At 37.3% G+C, this 20,483-nt stretch overlaps 1 protein-coding gene across 2 annotated transcripts in view; it reads right to left on the reverse strand.

The window, feature by feature from the left end:
* LOC139720717 (uncharacterized) overlaps positions 1 to 20,483 on the reverse strand; it is a 66,660-nt gene that overhangs the window by 12,111 nt on the left and 34,066 nt on the right. For both annotated transcript variants that reach the window (XM_071632071.1, XM_071632072.1), the window contains exons 5-8: positions 11,690 to 11,735; positions 10,115 to 10,233; positions 6,809 to 6,875; positions 4,246 to 4,365 (exon numbers count right to left, since the gene is read on the reverse strand). In XM_071632071.1, the coding sequence (XP_071488172.1) occupies positions 4,246 to 4,365; positions 6,809 to 6,875; positions 10,115 to 10,233; positions 11,690 to 11,735 (352 nt within the window). The remainder of the gene's footprint in view (positions 1 to 4,245; positions 4,366 to 6,808; positions 6,876 to 10,114; positions 10,234 to 11,689; positions 11,736 to 20,483) is intronic.

Raw genomic sequence — 20,483 nt, forward strand, 5'->3', positions numbered from 1 at the left:
GCCTTGTTAATACTTTACAAAGTGAGTCTATCAAAACATCCACTTGGAAAGGGATGGTACAGTTTGGGTTGAGGTGGGGCTTCAGGTTTCCAACGTTTTTCAATGATGATTTTTTTGAGATAACGAGAAACCTCTAAAGAAATATGAGAGAGCATATAATTCAAAGAGGAATTCGAGGTTTATTTGATGAAAGTTGATTTTGAAATGGCTGAGATATTCAAAACAATGTGATCCTAATAAATGGTGGGACCCATTTGTATCAGGATCACCTTGTTTTACTTTGTTTTTGGATGTCTCAGCCATTTCAAAACCGATTTTCATGAAATAAACTCTGATTCCCTCTTAGAATTGTATGCTTTTCATCATTTCATAGAGAGGTTTCTAAGTAACTCGCAAAAAGTTAAAAGCTGAATCCTCACCTCAACCAATACTATACCATCTCGTTAGAATTGTCTGCTGAAAAGAGATGGAAATTCTGCCTCTGTTTCATGGTATGCCAACCTCAGCAAAGAAGAATACCATTGAGCACCAAAAAAAACCCCACACATTATTACCCAAAAGTGAAGCAAAACTGTCCAAATGCACTATGTGTCTCGTGATTACAGAAATATTTGAGTGACAAGATGTTGTATCATTCAGGGCATGTGAGGAGCAAACTCGGGGGCAAAGGTGTGACAGCCATGAAAATCCATAATTCGCATGAAGACACAGCTGCTCGTGATGTAAGACTTTCACAGCAAACAGGTCACAGGTCACATCTATCTGTGTTGCATCACTCAAAACTTTTGACATCACTCAAAATTCTTAACAAGAGGGCTTTGGTGGCAAAATGTCATTTTCATGAAACACTTTGCCAAGTACCAAATATAGCTTTGGCTTGTTCACATGAAAACGAGTTAGTTCTGAAGGTGTCTTTCAAGATGAAACGAACAGAAACACCCCGTCAGCTGTATGTGTAACAGGAACTTCATCACCCGTAAATATAATGTATCAAACAGATCACTTCAAAAAACAGATAATGATAATTCCTGATCGTGAGGAGGGCCGCATGCATTTAAAAGGACACATTCAGCATTATTTAAAGTCAAATCTTATAATCCCCAATGACTGAATAGGGTTAGAGCATCAGTCAATGGTGTGTAGGGTATATATGACACTTTTTTGTTTTGTTTTAATTTTTCCCCTCACAGGACTTTTGCTTTTAAACATGGGTATCATAACAAATCAAGAAAGAAAAATCCAAAATAAATGAGAGAAAATCAAGCATCTGTAAGCATACCACTTTAAAAAAAGGGGGCTCTGAATTCAAGGATCTCTTCAAGTGCACTGAGTCACCATTTATTGTGTGGAACAGAAAGGGGACATAAAACTGTGACAACTACTTTAAAGGGGCTTATTGGATGAACCCAATACCTGGTCCACTCAGTGACAACATTCTATTCATTGATTAGGTCAAAGTACTAAAGCTATTGCTGAGCTTTAACTCCTTGAGGGCTATCATGAACACTTTCACTTGGACTATGGAGAAAACAACTTGACATAGAAAAAAGAAATAGCTCTGAACAGTTGTTAAAATGCTTTCTTGACAAAGAAAAAAAAGAGAGAAGAAACAGCTCTACAAAGTTAAAATGCTTTCAATTAATAATTCATGTTTTCAAATTCCAAAACTAGAAACAAATGTTTTGTGTCTCTGAAAATACCCCAAACCCCCAATGTTGACCATATTATCAAGCCTGTTGGAAATCATATGCATGTAACATGACTTTTTGTAGGTTTTGTGATGCAGAGTCTCATACAGTGTATATAGAGTAGTTTAGGGCACAATAATCTCTATTTGAGCAGCAGAAACACTACACAATTGGGAGAATGCATTTGCAGCTATGGAACATATATACGTAATAAGGTATTTTAAAAGATGTAAAATATCAAAACGAAGTGTCTATTGGATAATGCTGACATTGGAAATTCAGAGTTTCCCATTTTCACTGTACTATCCAAGTAGCTTTTCCAAATAATGTCAGATCTAGCACACAAACCTGTGTGCATTCCAACTAACTTATGCATGGACTTGTCAAAAACAAACAAACAAACAAACAAACAAACAAACAAACAAACAAACATTCTCATAAAGTATTTCTTCCTGGTGAGCGACCACAATCAACTACTTAATTACTATGTCACTTTCAAAAGGAGATTAGCATAGCACATTGCAGTATTTTGTCTGTAATATTGATAACTATAATTGGTTTGTCTTGTTGAGGGCAAATACCTGGTAAATAAACAGTGGCCCGTTGCATAAAACTTACCATTGAATTTCAATGGTAACTACCATCAAAATTAGGCGTCACAGCCAATCAGCATCAAGAATTATAAAATTTACCGCTAATTTGAAGACTTACAGCTAGAAAGGAGCGGTAAGTCCAGCGGTAAGGGTTTTATGCAACAGGGCCCTGCAGAACTGACATATCTGTAAACATACATCTGTCTATGAACATACATGACCTCTTATCAACTTTGTGGTTACACTGTGCATCAATCTTCAGGAAGAAATACATGCTTGGAATTTCCTCATGTTTTCTGCACTGCATGAAATCATGATTCTTGCATGAATGATGTATATTGAAGTAATGAGACCAGGAATGAAATACACGCCAATACCAACCAGGGATAGTGCAATACTTAATAATGTTTTCTTGTTAACTGCCAGAGAATTCCTTTAACATGCTTATTTCAACATTCTACCAAACTACTAGCATGTCATGTTTGCTCAGTGTAATAAGGATCACAAAGCCACAGCACGACTACCAGCCATCCATATAAATCTAGGGGCGAAAAACGATTATGAGCTGCCAGGCTAGACCAGTTAGATGCTACTTCACATTACTCCAGGTCGGGCAAACATAATACGGATGCCTCATTGCCTGATGACCCTGGTCTTTTGAAAGCATAATCCTACGAGGTTATTGCTTGAGAGGATGCACACTTCCAAATGCAAACACACTTCATGAAATGATTGGCGATTAATGAATGTCTGAGCTAAAAATACCTCGCATCTCGATTCAGATATGACCAGACAAAAAGTCTTGCTAACGCAACAGTGTGATGCGAGCAATTACCGCTTGACCAATTTCCCGCAGTGTACACGTCCCGGCAACGTCGTTATTCACAGCCCTGTAATTACAATGCTAGGAAGGATTCAATGATGTATGACCTCATTACACCCTGTCATGGTACCCATTATTGCTTCAGGCATGCATTATGCCCCCAAAGCAAACAATGAGGATACATGGGAGTAAGCGGCCATCTCTTGATCAGTCTCTGGCATTCTTTTAATTGGCATCTTTTAAGTTTTGATACTGGAATTACCACGCTAAAGATGTGACGTCAACACGGCACATTTCCTACAGGTTGGTATCTCGATATACGGTGTACTGTATCAGCAAGAACTGCAATACTGCGGGGGGGGGGGGGGGGGGGGGAGGGTGGTATGATATGATATGTCATGAGTGCTTTGATGCCATCACTGTCACATCACCTCGTTGTCATGGTCTAATTCATTAACACAAACTGTCTCCAGCTGGTACGCAGAAGGATGTAAGTCCATGGGCTTTGTACATTGTCAATGCCCTTCTGCTTTGTACACTGTAGATGATCAAGCTATTCTGCAAATGATTATAAAATGTAGGATTTAGCTTGAAAATTAACGGAGGGATGAATATCATATAAAAATATACAACTGACCTGAAGTGATCTAGAAAAAGAGATATGGAAAAGAAAAGTATACATTCTTTCATGTTCTTATTTCTTATACACATGTAGATCTATCTTGTACTCTACCTCATCACAAATTTGGTGGGGGGCAAGCTGCTTTATGAAGTTAAGAAATGGTGTTGCTCACAGAAATGTTCAAAAGGTTCATCAAAAATGGATTTGGACACTAGCAATGAGCTTCCTGAAAATGCATTTCGCAGAAGTTAATTGTTAAGCACAACGCCTGCTGAGTGCCAGAAGGGGCCTAGCCCATTAGTGCTGCACAGGAAGAAAAATTCATTTTTATTTTCCAACGACATCGATGTTGAAAAGTCTGCAGTCATTAAATCATAAAAGCATATGATGTGATCTGAGTGCTAAACCAAGGAGATACAGACACAATCTGGAAGAGTGGTATCAACATCCCTGTAACCACGGCAACATAAAGATGACTGCCCCCCCCCTCCCCTTCCCTCGCCTTGCATGGCTCCTCACCTCCACGATGACATAGGCAGCCCTCGGTCCCACCAGACTGGCCGACAGCTCCCCCACCGGGATGTCCTGCTGGAACAGCTGCCGGTCCGAACAGGACAGCAAATGGGAGCACACGGAGTCCTGCAAAGCGGTGCAGAGGAAGAAAAGACAAAGCAAGAGTGGTCAATGCATGGCCACCGCTTTACAACTTCCATCCAGTGTGTGAATAGTGGTTGACTGGCTTTTGACATCTTGTTATTGTCACTATCTACAATCCATGCTCTTATGACAGCATCGTCTTGTACGCACACCTACAAAATTTCCACATTAAGCCTCTCAAAATCTTCAGGCTATGACAGCAGCTAGTAAAAAAAGAGTATGTACACGGACTCACACAATTTTCTAAATTGTTCAAATTTGCACTGAATGAAGAACAAGCAATACTTGAAATTTCGGTTACAAGCCCATGTCTTGGATAGTGATTGAATACTGTATAGTTTTACTGTGATTCTAAATGATACCTACGCACCCTTGCTGGTGGAGAGGTTAAGAGTGCCTGAATCCCTTCTGTTTTAATATTGGCAAAAGTTTAATATGACCTCTTGCATAGAAAGTATGGCTAAAGTTCACAGTCAATTACCCTGATTAGCTGAATTACTCTACCAAAATGGAAACTAATCTAACAAAGCTACTTCTGTATGGTGCATCATTGAAAAAAAGAAGAAGAGACTATCTGAATGTCACATTTCATTTTAAAGAATAGCATAGCTGCATAAATCAGGGCATTATCAAATCATAATGCCATGCAGCTACCCTTTAAGTAATGGTACTATGTTTCAGGATATGAAACCACATGTCCTAACCATTCCTTGTCCCAACGTCACTTCCATGGGTGGATTTACTTTACTTTTCCTCGAAGAACACAACATTCAAAATAACAACATACAGCGTATTTCATCGAACTACTCAGCGTTTTCCAGAGTTTTTCATCGAATCTCACAGGTGGAATGCACAGACAACATTTATCCACGCAAAAAGGACGGTGATGAAGCAAGGTCCTCTAGTTTTTTTTTCTTCTAATTTTTATGGCCATTTCTGACTCTTCACTGCCAGGATGTAGTGGAGTCACGTATACTACTAGCATGTTTTCCATTCGTCTAACATAGCCAAAGTGAGAATAAAGTAATCATTACTTAAAGTACGTCACTTCCAGCATTTTTGGATGTAGCCCAAGGGAATGTGTGACCATGTGGGAACATGTACATGACAGAGAAGTCCCTATCGACCTTCCGCCACATCCACTTAAAAACCTTCTTGACTCCAGTCCCACCCCCCCCCAAAAAAAAAAAAATTCTACCCGCCAACTCTTTCATCCTCTCAAATTTCCCACACACATGCTGTCAAATGCATTAAAGGAACTATTTATCATTAGGAGTAGTAATGTAAAATATATTAGAGTTTTCACACTTGATGCATACATGTAGGTCAGTTGTATCACAAAACATCCTACTACGTAAAAATTTTTGCAAAAAACCCTAAAATATATGGAGATATCACTACTGTAAAACATGATATATTCACAACACAAAATTTTCGCGAATTAGAGCCGACGGCCTTTTCGTGGCAAGAAATTTCTGTGAATTGCTACTTGCGTTCAATGCATATAGTGTAGATAAGAAATTTCGCGTGCATTTGAATTTCGCGAATCTTGGCACTCGCGAAATTCGCAAAATTAATATGCACGCGAACATTCCTCGTTTTACAGTATTTTTCTTAATAATTTATTCTAGAAGCAATTTGATTGTAACTATTGTTCATATTTTGTATATTCAACAATACAGGTTTACTTAACATTCCTACCTACAGTACATGGCTGCAGCCTGTACTTGGGTACGACAATTGCATGTGGCATGAATCTTGGAGAAAACGCAATAAAAGATTTCAGCAATACTGTTCCTGTTTGTGACAGTAGTCTCGCTCGAGTTCTTCACCCAGTTGTTCAATTTTAAACAACTCTGATGAAAATGTCCTTTTCATTCTGTAAACAGTTTCTATAAATCACTAAAAGGGAGTCTTCTTCCCAAATCTTCTGCAGAACCTCATCAATGTAGCATGGACACCTTGCACTGCAGAACATAAATCTTGAAAACAGATACAAGATGTTGCTTACTCACCTTTTGCTAACAATTACCCTGGATCTCAAGATGAAACCAGTTCAACAGCGTTTACTCTTTGAAGAAAACGGGCATAGCAGTCATTAAATTGCCTAAGCACAAATGGAAACCGACTCCACAAAGGGATGCACAACTTCTGTTTTATTTTGACGAGATGTTGTCAAAATATCCAAACATACATCATGCTATACCTGGCTCACTTTGATGATGAGAAATATCAAATTGTGTTTCCCTGGAATCCCTCCCATCATGTCTGCACATTGCAGTCATTTGCAAAACGGTGCAGCTTGTAAACTGTGCTGAAAGCATAGTCGGCCATGAGACGCGTGAGAGATACTATTTCAAATGACACCAACTCCTCCACAGGTGGAGCACGGGGTATACCTATCCATCCCGTGTTTTATACTTACCACTGTTGGTAGGAAGTAGGATTTGATTGTGTCTGCTGTAAGTTGCTGGTAGCATTGTCCAAAAGGCCTGTGAAAAGGAATGACAGTTCATAGTTTACATAATAACAGAGAAGAAAACCAAGAACAGCAAAGGACTTCATTCAAACATACGTTACATAATTTGTCTCACTCTTTACCTTTTTTGATTATTTGCCAAGCAAAATACATACATTAATTTCCAGTCAACTACCTCATTTCCCCTATGCAAAGGAATTACAGATTTGTGCAGAGTTAAAGGCAAATTTACCCCCAAACACACGTTGATTTGGTGAATGCAGAAAAAATCACTATAACATACTGGTGAAGTTTGATGAAAATTGCAAAATCTGTAAAAAAAAAAGATATTAATTTTTTCATTTCAATTTAAATCCATGCGCTGCTATTGTTGGATGAGACAGCTATATGAATGTGTGATATCAAGACAGCACAATGACACAATGAAGAAATATGAGAGAATCCATGAAATTCCAAATTTAATTAAAATATCACATCCCTTGATATGTTACTAACATGTGCTAAGGGTAGCACATTTATCAATCCCCCTGCTTTCTGAAAGAGGAAAGTTAAGTGCTCTTTCGTTATGCTTTAAAAAAAAAAAACAATCTAGACTTCTATTTTGGATGGATGTAGCCAAAAGCAGACCTTGCAAATTTTCGACAGAGAGTCCAGGCTTCCTCACACTTCACTGATTTGTTCAACTGATAGTTTCCTTTCAATGGATGCACACATTTATTTAGGGGCAAATTCCCCTTTAATGTCTCATAAAAACAGCAATTTTATAGGAGAGAGAGCTGCATTCCAAACCAAATCATTGCATTAACTTTTATATTCACTCAGGCACAGAAACACTGGAGTACGACAACGTACTGACTGTCCTTATCCTGGATCCAGCACAACTGGTTTGATCTAGTTTTGTCTTTAGCTTGCATGCATGATTTGTGAACGGTGACAAGAAATCCACCTCCACCCCTTAATACAGAATACCTCAAAATACATGCACACAGGGAAGTAACAAATAAGAAATTGTATGCTGAACAAATGGTGAAAACAATCTAAATATCTGAAAATTAATAGGACATACTAAAAGGGTGATTCCATACAATCCTCATGTTTGCTTTGCACTAAAATCTGATAAACAGAACAATTGGAAGGTAAACAATTCAGGAAGAATTACACCTAGAATTAGACAATGAAGGAATTTAAGGTGTCTGTGTTCATAAACAAGTGACATTGTCAGCTGAGAACCAGAAGGCCACTGTCACATTCTATTAAAGATTTGAGCAAATATAAAAATGAAACAATCAAATTTCATGACATACAAAGCTTATCTAATCAAAAGTAGGTACTAGATTAATAAGTATTGTTCCAAATATTGAGTGAAATAGCCCCCTTGTGGTTCTGATTTTTAACACTTCATTGAAAATGAAAATAATCAAAAATTGACACCACAACGTAGAGAAGATCCAGCTCTGCAACATGATACCAGTAATTCAATACACCCCAAAACTGCAATAATCCCCTTCTGATTCTAAGCCAATGACATTTGCTTCAACCACTTGAATTGGAAGAAGTGATGATTTCATGCCATGATAAGTCTTTCACTAAACAGTGCATCAATCTTCAACAAACTTCTATTCTCTTTTTTTTTTGACAAGAAATCAATGAGTAAGATGTAGCAATGCACATCAAATTATTGAGTCTTGTAACTTCCAAGCAACAAAGACTTTTAAGGGGCAAAGCAGTTTACTGTAAAAGGTGTTATCTTCACGAGGGTTTCATTTTCGCAAATTTTGCGAATCACCATTGGGGTACGAAATTAAGAACACACAAAAATATCGCGAAAGGACAGGCATTAGTGCACGTCAATAGCATCGGTGTCAAAATCCCACAAACAACAACGTGCGAAAATGTCTGTGACCTTCTCATTCGCAAAGATATCTATATACAAAAATAATGGCTTTTAAAGTATAGAGCTGCCTAATTGTCGGCCACAAACAAGATTTTGATATTTTTGCACACAAACCAATAAGAGAGTTGTGTTGACACCACTGTCTCTCTCAATGTGAGTGCATGGTTATGACTTATCCCTGATAACAATTTGATAACTTTCCTAGTTCGTTGTCCAACTGTGATAAAATTTCTACCATTCGGTTTGCATGATTTCATTAAACCACCGATATCAACTCAAAAGTGCTGTGGCACTGCACTTTAAACTCTCACATTAGATGATAGAATGAGATGAGATGAGTTATGCAGAGGAACATGTGCACCTAGCAAATAAAATTCCTCATCTTCAACATTTTGCAAGCTTATACATTTCATTTATAGTACAATGTCAATGTAATTTATGCATTCAACTTCTGTAAAATATTAATATGTTTCTGCTGGAAATGGAAAAATATGTGAATGAATGAATGAATGAATGAATGAATGAATGAATGAATGAATGAATGAATGAATGAATGAATGAATGAATGAATGAATGAATGAATGAATGAATGAATGAATGAATGAATGAATGAATGAATGAATGAATGAATGAATGAATGAATGAATGAATGAATGAATGAATGAATGAATGAATGAATGAATGAATGAATGAATGAATGAATGAATGAATGAATGAATGAATGAATGAATGAATGAATGAATGAATGAATGAATGAATGAACAAGGAAAAGTAGAAATTACGCGGTGCGTAATATATGTCCCCGCCGGAAGTAGCATTTTGTAGCAAAATGTGCAATATAGGTAAAAAATCAAGGTCAAAGGTCAAAGAAGTCAAAGGTCAAAATTCTGTGTAGAAGTTTTGAAGCCCTCACCTAGTGCCATCACATAAAGCAAACGGAATCGAAATCGGGTTAGAAATGGCGAAGGAGTAGCATGAATGAATGAATGAATGAATGAATGAATGAATGAATGAATGAAGAATGCATGAATATATAAATGAATGAATGAATAAATGATCTTCAACAACAGAAATCTGTCTTTCCAACGAGAACAACAGACTTTGTCACGAAATGGTATTGAATGGCGAAGAGAAGTGAAGAATGACTGGTATTCAGTTATTGGAGCAAATCCAGGGCTGTCAACCCAAAGTGCACCGCCCGAAACATGAATTGGACTGTTGACGCACACCAATGAGAGATTGCTACATAACTACACCCACTCGTAAATTTACATTCTGCTTGTCGATGGGGGAGTGGTAATGGTTTGGGGAGGGGGTAGGGCCACTATTGCTGACTAATGTCACCACTGGTTTATTACCTCAGGAGCGCCGCAAGGTGTGCAATACTCAGGTCCCGAGCCTGCCTTAGTCGCTGCCTCACCAGCTCGAACCCTCCACAAGCACCAAAGTGGTTGATCAGCTGTGCCAAGACAGAGCTCTGAAAGAAGGGAATATTATCACAAGATGATTAAACTCTTTTATTTCTTTGAACCCTTTTTTAATATACATTCTGTCTTCAAGACTACATTGCCAAATGAATCCTACATTCATTCCTATCTTCCACATCGATAATTCTGTGTGGCAATCAGAGAAAATTGCAAGGATGAAAATGCATGTAAGTGGTTAATCAACTCTGTAGAAAATATACAATGCAGCTTTCAAAGCAGTTAGTCAATACATTAAACGAATGGAGTGTTTGTTGGCCTAATGTCCTGAGTAAATACAAGGTCAAATCAAGGACTCCTTTATCTTGCGTGTGTGCAGATAAACATCTTGACTAGTGAAACCAGAAAAACTTTATGAAGAAATGGAAGGATGGTACTGACAAGTCACACTTGACCTGTTCTTAAAAGTTTCAGCCCATCAACAACGGAAAAAGAAACACCTGTGGTTTTCAAATTTATGTTCAAGCATGAAGCAAATTGACGACAGATAATTTTTGTAGGTATTTACTCCATGCCTTGATCTACAGCTATTGCCAAATGGGGAAAATATTGCGGCAACATCTTTCCTGAGACTGCGGTGTTATCTTCAGAAACTACTGACAATAATGATCATAACATGATTTCCAGGGATAAATGCACACAAGGGGCTTTGTATTTCAAACATATGCAATTTGGAGTTATGGTTGTCGAAACAAACACGGCTGACAAAAACAGATGATGGACAGATAACATTATACTCAAGAGGCACATGAACACTGTCACTACACTTGAAACCATTGTTGCCATGGGGGCAAATACATGGCAGTGAGACTTGTCCATTATTACAAATTGAAACTTTCAAGCCTGTGTTCAATTCACCCTTTCAACAATGCCGCTTTTTTTTAACATAACACAAGTTGACTGTCCACTTCACATTAGGGGGTTTTCCTCTTGATATTGAACATTAGGATATATGCAGCTGTTCAATACGCAATGTTTCTTTTTCCTTGTCTTTTTGTTTTTTTTGCATGTATCTATTAACAAAGTGAACTTATGTGGAATTGTTGTATGAATAGCTTATGTAAAGTGATGGTTTGAGTATTGTTTTGTACTATTTCTATGCATACATTCTACTTGCCCAAATGGTTTCACATATATATTATCATATACATAGGCAGGGCTTTAATTGCAATATCTATTTTCAAACAGCGGTGGATGTTGTCACCAACACCATGTGCAAATTTTCACCCAAGTTCCCACCTTTACAAGAGTGAGATTACACATGTTAATCATCTTCCACTGGTATGTGATTATCACAGAACAGCACTAGTACTTTCTGAATGCTCTCACAAGCATGCCTCGCTACAGGGTGGCAGGTCTGAACCCTCTTATCGTTCAAATATACTACATCTACAAGTTGTATGATTGCAGAAATATTTAACATGTCTGAAAGCGCTCTATATCACTTACTTTAGAAAATGATGAGCGAGAAGACCAGGTGTCCACCTTGTTGAAACTGCAAGGAGATAAAAAAGAACAAAAAATAGGAGCATGATGACACTATGTGCCTTCTACTCTCAACGCAAACCATTCAACACAACTTCAAAAAAAGCAGAGGATACATTCGAAAGTCTGGTATTGGGTACTGCAATCTTTCTAAATCTTTCTTTTAAAAAAAAGTATATAAAAAAAACAGACATGCTCATGTTTTTCCTGTGATTTTCACTTGACTTTCACTCAAATCATACCTGGGACACAAATCAATCATAAACTGTGTGACTTATATAAGCTTTATTTTACATACTCAATATGAACCCTACAGTGCACGTTTAAATCAATCTGTACCATTCTTTGACAGAGAAAAACAATCCATATATCACTCACACTTCATTCTTTTTTTCTGAACTTAAAAATGACTGAAATGGGCAAATTTTAATTCTAATGAAATAATCATAACACAATTTGAACAAAAATCTCACGTAAAGCTCCCCTTCCTCCACGAAAGCAATGAGTATTGAATTCCTCAAATCTCACTTATCACTCCTAACATTGTGATCTCCCCAACACAAACAAATAAAGTAACAAACAAAAGGTGAAGTATTTTGTTTGTGAGGTTGATTCTTTTAGTGGTTTTAATAGACAATGGTAATTTGCAATGTCAGAAGGACTTGTGTACCAATGGCAATTATCACATTTATGTTTCTCTTCCATTCCTTTTTTGGATTACTCTGTAGGTGACACGTTCTGTTTTTCTGATGCGACATATCATGTGACAGATTTTCTAAATGATTGACTGCAGAATGCACGTGATTGATTGCTGGTCTATTCAAATTCACCTCGCATGTGGTTCTGATCATCAACTAGCTTTAATAAGAAATTTGATAGCATGCCCAAATTCAAACTTGCATGATCAAACAAATTATATTTCATGTAGCCATCTTTCTCAAATCACATTTATGACATCAGATCCACTTAAACACTAGAAAATCTCACTTACTCTAACATTTGTTTCAGCTACTGTTTTTTTTTTTTCTAATTACAATTACCCCTCTAAGACCACACTTCCAATATTCCTTTATCATTGTGGAGGATTTTTTTTTCTTTCTGAGGATAGAGCTTATCGCCATTTCAAAATCTTCAGTTCAAAGAAAAATATAGTTACATTACAGCTTGATTTTCAGAACACATTCTTTTAGCAATGGTATCAGAGAGATGCTACAAATATAGCCAGTCAATAACAAATATTTGAATAGGTTGTAGAGATATAGTATAGAAGTTACTGACAGTATTGCACTATCAATACAGTCAAACAAGATACAATGGTATGCACCAATGCAGAACTTAAAGTCTGGACAATGGATTTCATGTAATCTTATATCTACCAAATAAGATATAGACAAGACAGATACTGGTAGATAAAACAGTGCCAAGGTTCCTAATTCAATGGTAATGTTCTTTTACTCCACATATTGTTATACTGTAACTGGTTGGAATTTCAGGTGTCCTTATGTGCAAGGTCAGCACACTAAGATTTTGAAAGGCACTAGGGTTGAGTACAAACTGTTATTAAAGGCAAACTACCTGCTAGCATGCCCTTGTGTACAAAGTGCATCCAATGATGCAAACACTGCAATAACACATCTGCACCCTACCTACTCACTGTCCTGTAAAGCAAGATATTTTCGCAGCATGAAATTTTTGCAAATTGCCACTGGCATTCCATGCATATTTAGTGTGGACAAGAACTTTTGCATGCATCTTAAAGGTAGGGGATACCTTTTACAGACCTCCCAAAATGCAGCAAAACATTAAATATGAACCTCAGGAGACTTGCTTAGGCCACTGCTTAGAAATTTGGAAGTCAACAGTTATCTAAAATTTGAATAATGCACAAAACTCAACTTCTCAGTAGTTCTGTGTGTCAGCCACACTTAAGCCTTTTTGTTGCATTCTTCTGTATTTGTGATCTATAAACACAAATCTAAAAGTACAAGAGCTGATGTAATAACATATAGAGTGTGTGGCAAGAATGTATATAGAAATGTTAGTAAGTGTTGATGAACTTTCTTCACAAAATATACATGATGGACACACATGCAGTACATGGGTCTGCAAAGGTAGCCTAGTAATGTACTGGAATTTACGGTGAGCCCCGAAAACAATTCAATTCAAAATCTAACGGTCAAAAAAATGTACTAAATGTTACCTTCCACTCTCAATACTTTATGGGAGTTTCTAATATGATACTCTCTTCAACATACCACTGTATTTATACAACTCTTCATTTAAGGCGTGCAAATGGGATTCCCTACCTTTAAGGCCCCGTCACACTACAGCGAATGCCCTTGAACGAATGCCCAACGTATGTCCAATGAATTTGAAAATTTGAAGATATGTTAACATCCATTGGTAATACGAGAATATTTCGTAACATGCTTGGCGTTCTTTGCATTCATTAGCTATTCGTCGGGATTCGCAGAGATACGCTGGAGCCGATTTTATTTTTTAAACATGTCCAAAATCTCAAGCATATCTCTGCGAATCCCTAAGAATAGCTAATGATATTCAAAGAACGTCAGACATGCAAACTGTCTTCACATTTTCGAATTCGTTGGGCTTTTGCTTGGCATTCGTTGGGCATTCGCTGTAGTGTGACGGGGCCTTTAATTTCACAAATCTTTGCTCTTGTGAAATTCATGAAATTAAAACGCACACAAACATTTCTGGTTTTACAGTACATCCCTGCCTATGCAATCATAAGGGGGCATTACACAAGTGAAGAAGGTGTACAACAACAGCACCAATAAGTGAGTACATAAACTAAACGACTATAGGTTCCTACTAAAGTTGATGGGCACAGTCCAAACACTGAAAATTCAATGGGTACATTGGTGAAATGTTTGCGTCCTCTAGATAGAAAAGTGCTAAAAGTACAACTTTCAGTTACAAATTTCATCAAAATAATGATCGAGATTGCTGATTTGTTGTGAGGCAATGAAAGAGAAAAATACATGGGTACTGTAGGCCTATAATATGCTGGAATTTTCGCTCTCTTCAGTTCGTTCAAGTTACCTTCAGAGTTGACTCATCCCCCTACAGAATTATCAAATTTTGACAGACCTTGTATCTAGGACCTACCAGATCCCGACATGGCAATGACTTCTACTTAAACGACACTGAAAGACACAACGGTGTGGAATTAAATGCTAGTGTGTGTTGCTAATGTGATGACCCATCACATTCATACCCCTCTCCTCCATTTGTCCAATGCCTCCCCCCACATTGCCCCCCCCCCCAAAAAAAAAAAAAAGTTATAAAGATTATGGCAAGTTTACCCTTATTGAAATGAACTTCTCATAATAAGAAGGTAGACATAGAGTGAAAGATCATCTAATTACATTTTCAGTGAAATCACACTTTAAACAATGACTTGTGTCTATACATGTATGTAGATGTAACCTTATCATGCACTGTGGCAATGAATGGGCATCTTATATCAGTTGTCATCTGACATTTGGCCATGACCACTCTTGTGAAAGAGTTATCTGTTTTGCATGCATGATGACGAAAATACTCATCAATTTGTTTGGGGCGGGGTGTTCGTAGAGGAAAAACGATGCCCTTGGAACTAATAAGCACACCTGTATCGAGTGGAATGACAGATTTCTTTCGAGAAAATGTTTAGTTGTGAGTATGTTGTGTGAGAAACAAACAGAAAGTTACACATGTACATATGCAAGTGAGCAGAGTCAAGAGACATAAGAAGTATCCCTGTTTCCAGATCTTTATGGATGGCGTGCATTTGATGACTCACTTGAAACTGAAATGTCAATTACACCTTTTTTTTATTTCTAGAGGAAAATATGTATTTGCTCATCCTTCTTTTGTCATATTTCTCATTTCTGGTCAAATTCTTAATTTTCAACAAATCATGCTGATATATCTCAATTCCATAACCGAGGACAACTAACTCTATTTCAGTGAATTCGTCGGCATGGCGTCATTGTTTCCACATTCAGAAAAACAAATGTACATAATATGCTACAAAGTTATTTTCCTTTTTTATCAGCAGACAATACAAGAAACAGCTGGACTCCTCTCGACTTCAGCTCTTGTTTTTTCCTGTATTATGTTTTCTCAACCAAATCCTCACTCTAAAATCTGTGATTGCTAACTGGTGTTTTTGTCTGGCTCTTTTATCCCCTCACTTCAGTAATGCTGAGCCACTCACTGTTCTGTTGCAGGACGTGAATGCTAAAACATCACAACAAGAAGGGGTTTTCATCCGTTCGGGTCTGGCTGAATTTTCGCGAAATTTCCAGCGCTGCATTGTTATTAAGAGTGAGCCAGAGACATGCCACACAAAAGGTAATTCTAAAAAAACATTCCAACATGCACAGTGATGTTACCAGCACGGAGAGGGCTGGAACCGGTTTATTCTGGGATTATTTGTTCTAGGAATCTATTGAATTTTTTTCCACCCACTGTTTGCTCCATTCTATATAGTGAATATGAAAAGCCCTGGTGGTAAAAAAAAAGAGCGGTGGCTCCTCTATTCAAAATTTCAACATCCCCCTCCTTCTCTCTCCCTCTCCCTCTTTGTGTGTGTCTGTCTCTCCCTCTCTGCCTCTCTCCCTATAACTAAACATATCTGTGTGTTTTTTTCTTCCAGGTTTTTGTTCTGTTTTGTTTTCATTTTCATGAACACATCATTGTAATGGAATACAACCTCTACAATGCTTGCCGTCACTCACCAGCTCTGTACAATACAAAAATGTATTACAATTGTGACTTGTCACTACAACAATACTGCCAAAGTTAATGTTGCTAGCTTTGTATGAATTCAATTTCACGGCACTTCCTCTAGTGAGCACACATCTGCTACAGTACATGTACAGTGTATGTTAATGGTATCCGACATTTGTCCAAACTCGTCTACCCTTGATGACCGGTCCAACTCGTTACCTCAAATCCTCTGAAATGAATTCAAAGCCCTCCCAAGCACAAGTTTCCAACCTTCGATGCATTATTCAACATTTTACATGTGACATGTGTAGATGGTACACTGAAATGATGCAATAATTCGTGTGTGTGCACATCGATTCAGCTTGTCAGTGCATGTGCATGAACATGTAGCTACAATGTACAGCCATAACTAGCATGCTTGAAATCATTGCACTAATTTGAATATCAATAGCAGTGTGACACTAGCCAAATCACTGTGCTATAAAGTTCTAGTATAATCAACATCATACTATTTTGGCTGTGAAAAATTGCCTGATAGAAGGAAAATCATACCATCAGAAAAGTGACAAAATTTTACCCAAAGTGCACTACATTACTGCACCAAACGCCACCCTAAACACAGACACAAGAAATGCACAACTCGTTGTGATTCTCTTTTTCTCGAACTTCACGTGAAATGGCTGTCATGATTTAGTGTGTGAACCCCTCACTGCAGAAAAACACGCAGCATTTGTCATGTGACTTCAGAATGTTTACAGTACTCCTGAAGCCACAGGTGAAGTGCGCAGCCACCATTGGGTAACTAGTACGTCAATCGCATACAGCAGACTGCTCACCAACCATGCATGGCACAGTATGGTGGCAAAAACTCACAATAATTTCTCTCTTGCCATAACATCCTCATTTTTTTTTGTTGCAGTGTGAATCGAAAGGTCAAGCATCGCTTTTCTTAACATCCACAAAAATGGGTCAATGCGTAAAATCGATAAAGGAATAAATCTTTTTAGCTCTTGTTATTAAGTAGATGGATAAGACTGGCAGTACCTCACATTTTTCTCATAATAATCCGTTCACACTTGCTGTCATTTTCCATACTGACACTGTGATATCCATTCAGTAAAGTTGGAAATTTCTATCATCCCCATTTCATTTCACAAGCTTTTTTTTTCCTACTTTAAATGTGGACAACTGATCTACAACTGTGTTTGGATGAGTTGTTACTGATCTATTTTGCTTTTGTTTTGTTGTTAAAAAACAAAGAAGAGAAAAACACACTTGCAAGACACACTCACACTCAAAAAGGGCCACAAATGAGGAAGAAAGTCACAAATCATATTTCAGAATATGCTGTAATCTTTCACTTTTGTGCGTTTGCCAGGGATTTGCACTTTCAGGAATCACATGACCTGGCCACAACAGAAACTAGAAAATGTTTCCAAAAACATGTCACATTTCCTGCCTTTTAAAAAAATATAATTCCCAATAAGGGGGGCTAAGGAAGTTAAAGATACTGTTTCCGCATAGTTGATCATATTGCCAACTCACTGTCAAGGCAGGGGATCATAACTTGAGAAGAAAAGATATGTCTAAATCTTCCATAAATTGTATACCTTGCAGATAACCTATTAAAGGACAAGTTCACCTTCATAAACATAAGGATTGAGAGAATGCAACAATATTAGTAGAACACATCAGTGAAAGTTTGAGGAAAATTGGACAATCGATGCAAAAGTTATGAATTTTTAAAATTTTTGTGTTGGAACCGCTGGATGAGGAGACTACTACAGCTTGTGAGTCATATGCGTACAACAGTATAAAGAAAATGTAAAAGAAAATTCAACATATTTTCACTTTTTTTCGCATAATAAAAGAGCTCTTGACTTGCCTCTTTCTAAAGGCAGGGGGAATAATATTGCCCATAACATTTGTCGGTAGCGAGTCAGGGGAATGTGTACTTTTTTCAAAAGATGGAATTTTGTGAAATTCTCTTTATATTTTCCTTATATTGTTGTACGCAAGTTATTCATACGCTGCAGTAGTCTTCTCATCCAGCGGTTGCTGCACAAAAATTTTAAAAATTCATAACTTTTGAATGGATTGTCTGATTTTCCTCAAACTTTCAATGATGTGTTCTACTAATATTGCTACAATCTCTCAATCCTTATGTTTATAAAGGTGAACTTGTCCTTTAATGCCAGGCAATGAATATATGAAAAGGGAAGAACACAACTTAGGAAGTGAAAGTGATGACTGGCTCTTCCGTATTGATAAAGAATGTAAAACTGCGTACTGTGGTTTTCCACACAAGAGCAGACATATTCAATGTCATTTCTATCATTTCATTAAAGGGAAGATAAACCCCAAGAGCAATGTGGATTGAGTGAAAGCAGCAGCATTAGTAGAACACATCAGTGAAAGTTTGAGGAAAATCGGACAATCGATGCAAAAGTTATGAAGTTTTAAAGTTTTGATGTTGGAACCGCTGGATGAGGAGACTACTAGAGGTTATGACGTATGAGCGGACAACAATACCAAGAAAATATAAAGAAAGTTCTGCAAAAATCCATTTTTCATGAAAATTACAAATTCCATCAACTTGATATTGACATATGTTAAGGGTAGCAATTATTTCCCCTGCTTTCTGAAAGCGGTTGGTCCATTGCTCTTTTATAATTCTAGAAAAGTGAATTTTTGTTGAATTTCCTTTATATTTTCTTTGTATTGTTGTCCACTCATACGTCATATCCTCTAGTAGTCTCCTCATCCAGCGGTTCCAACATCAAAACTTTAAAAATTCATAACTTTTGCATCGATTGTCCGATTTTCCTCAAACTTTCACTGATGTGTTCTACTAATGTTGCTGCTTTCACTCAATCCACATTGTTCTTTGGGTTTACCTTCCCTTTAATCTGAAGTACGGTTGATGATATTCTCTACACTAAAAATAGATACACTCTGCAGTCCATGCCTTAATAAATCATAATCATCACAGAGCACTTGAAGTTTATATTTCAAATGATGATTTCTCGGACCAGTGTTGGACTCATCAGCAGATTTTCAGTTTTCACTGGTCTTTGCATATTACCGGTACATGCTTGAAGCTGGGTAGTAACTATTACATGCCAAGGATTGCTACATGTGTGAAGAAGAAGCAGACTGTTACTGGAAATACTGTGCAATTCCATTCTTTTCAAATTTAAAAATCAACAAGATTGCAGGATTGGCGAGGGTAATTTAGTCTAACAGAATTTTTGCCAGCCCACACTGCCTTCCCTGATTATTAAAGGGATAGTACATTACTGGTGGAGATGAGGATTAAGCTTTGAACTTTTTGTGAGATACCATGAAACCACTTATGAAATGTTACAGAGCATACCATTTTAAGCGTAATTCAAAGTTTATTTGATGAAAATCAGTTTTGAAATGGCTAAGATATGTCCAGAAACAAAGAAAAACAAAGCAATCCTAATAAAAGGTGGGTCTCCCTTTTATTAGGATTTTGTTTTGTTTTGGATATCTCAGCCATTTCAAAACCAATTTTCATGAAATAAACATTGAATTCCTCTTGGAGTTACATACTCTTTCAAATTTCAGAAGAGGTTTCTCATTATAAATCTCACCAAAACTAGTCAGAAACCTGAAGCCAGGTCTCAACCAAAACTTTACCATCCCTTTAAACTTGTTGTGAACACAGTTATAGGAATCTGGCCTCACCTAACATTTATTAGCACTGGGAGTCTAGAACACATATCAAGGTGTTTGCAGAATTCATTGAATATTCAAACAGGCATGAAAAAAAGAAAATCCCCACACAGAGAGTTGTAAATACACTGATTGCACAGCCACCGGAGTCTTAATGTTTTGTGCATCTACTTTAAAGGTCTTGCTATTTTTGCTTGTTCATTTGTTAAGATGCACCGAAAGTGGCATATTTCTAATATCAACTTTTAATGATTTACCGTGCAGTGAACACTAAATAAAGTCTCATGCACTGTGGGCTGGCCTCTACCAGCAACAC

Source organism: Diadema antillarum, unplaced genomic scaffold (genome assembly GCF_040938485.1).
Source record: "Diadema antillarum isolate AM-2024a unplaced genomic scaffold, OU_Dant_1.0 scf00000132, whole genome shotgun sequence".
In the NCBI taxonomy this organism is placed as follows: Eukaryota; Metazoa; Echinodermata; class Echinoidea; order Diadematoida; family Diadematidae; genus Diadema; species Diadema antillarum.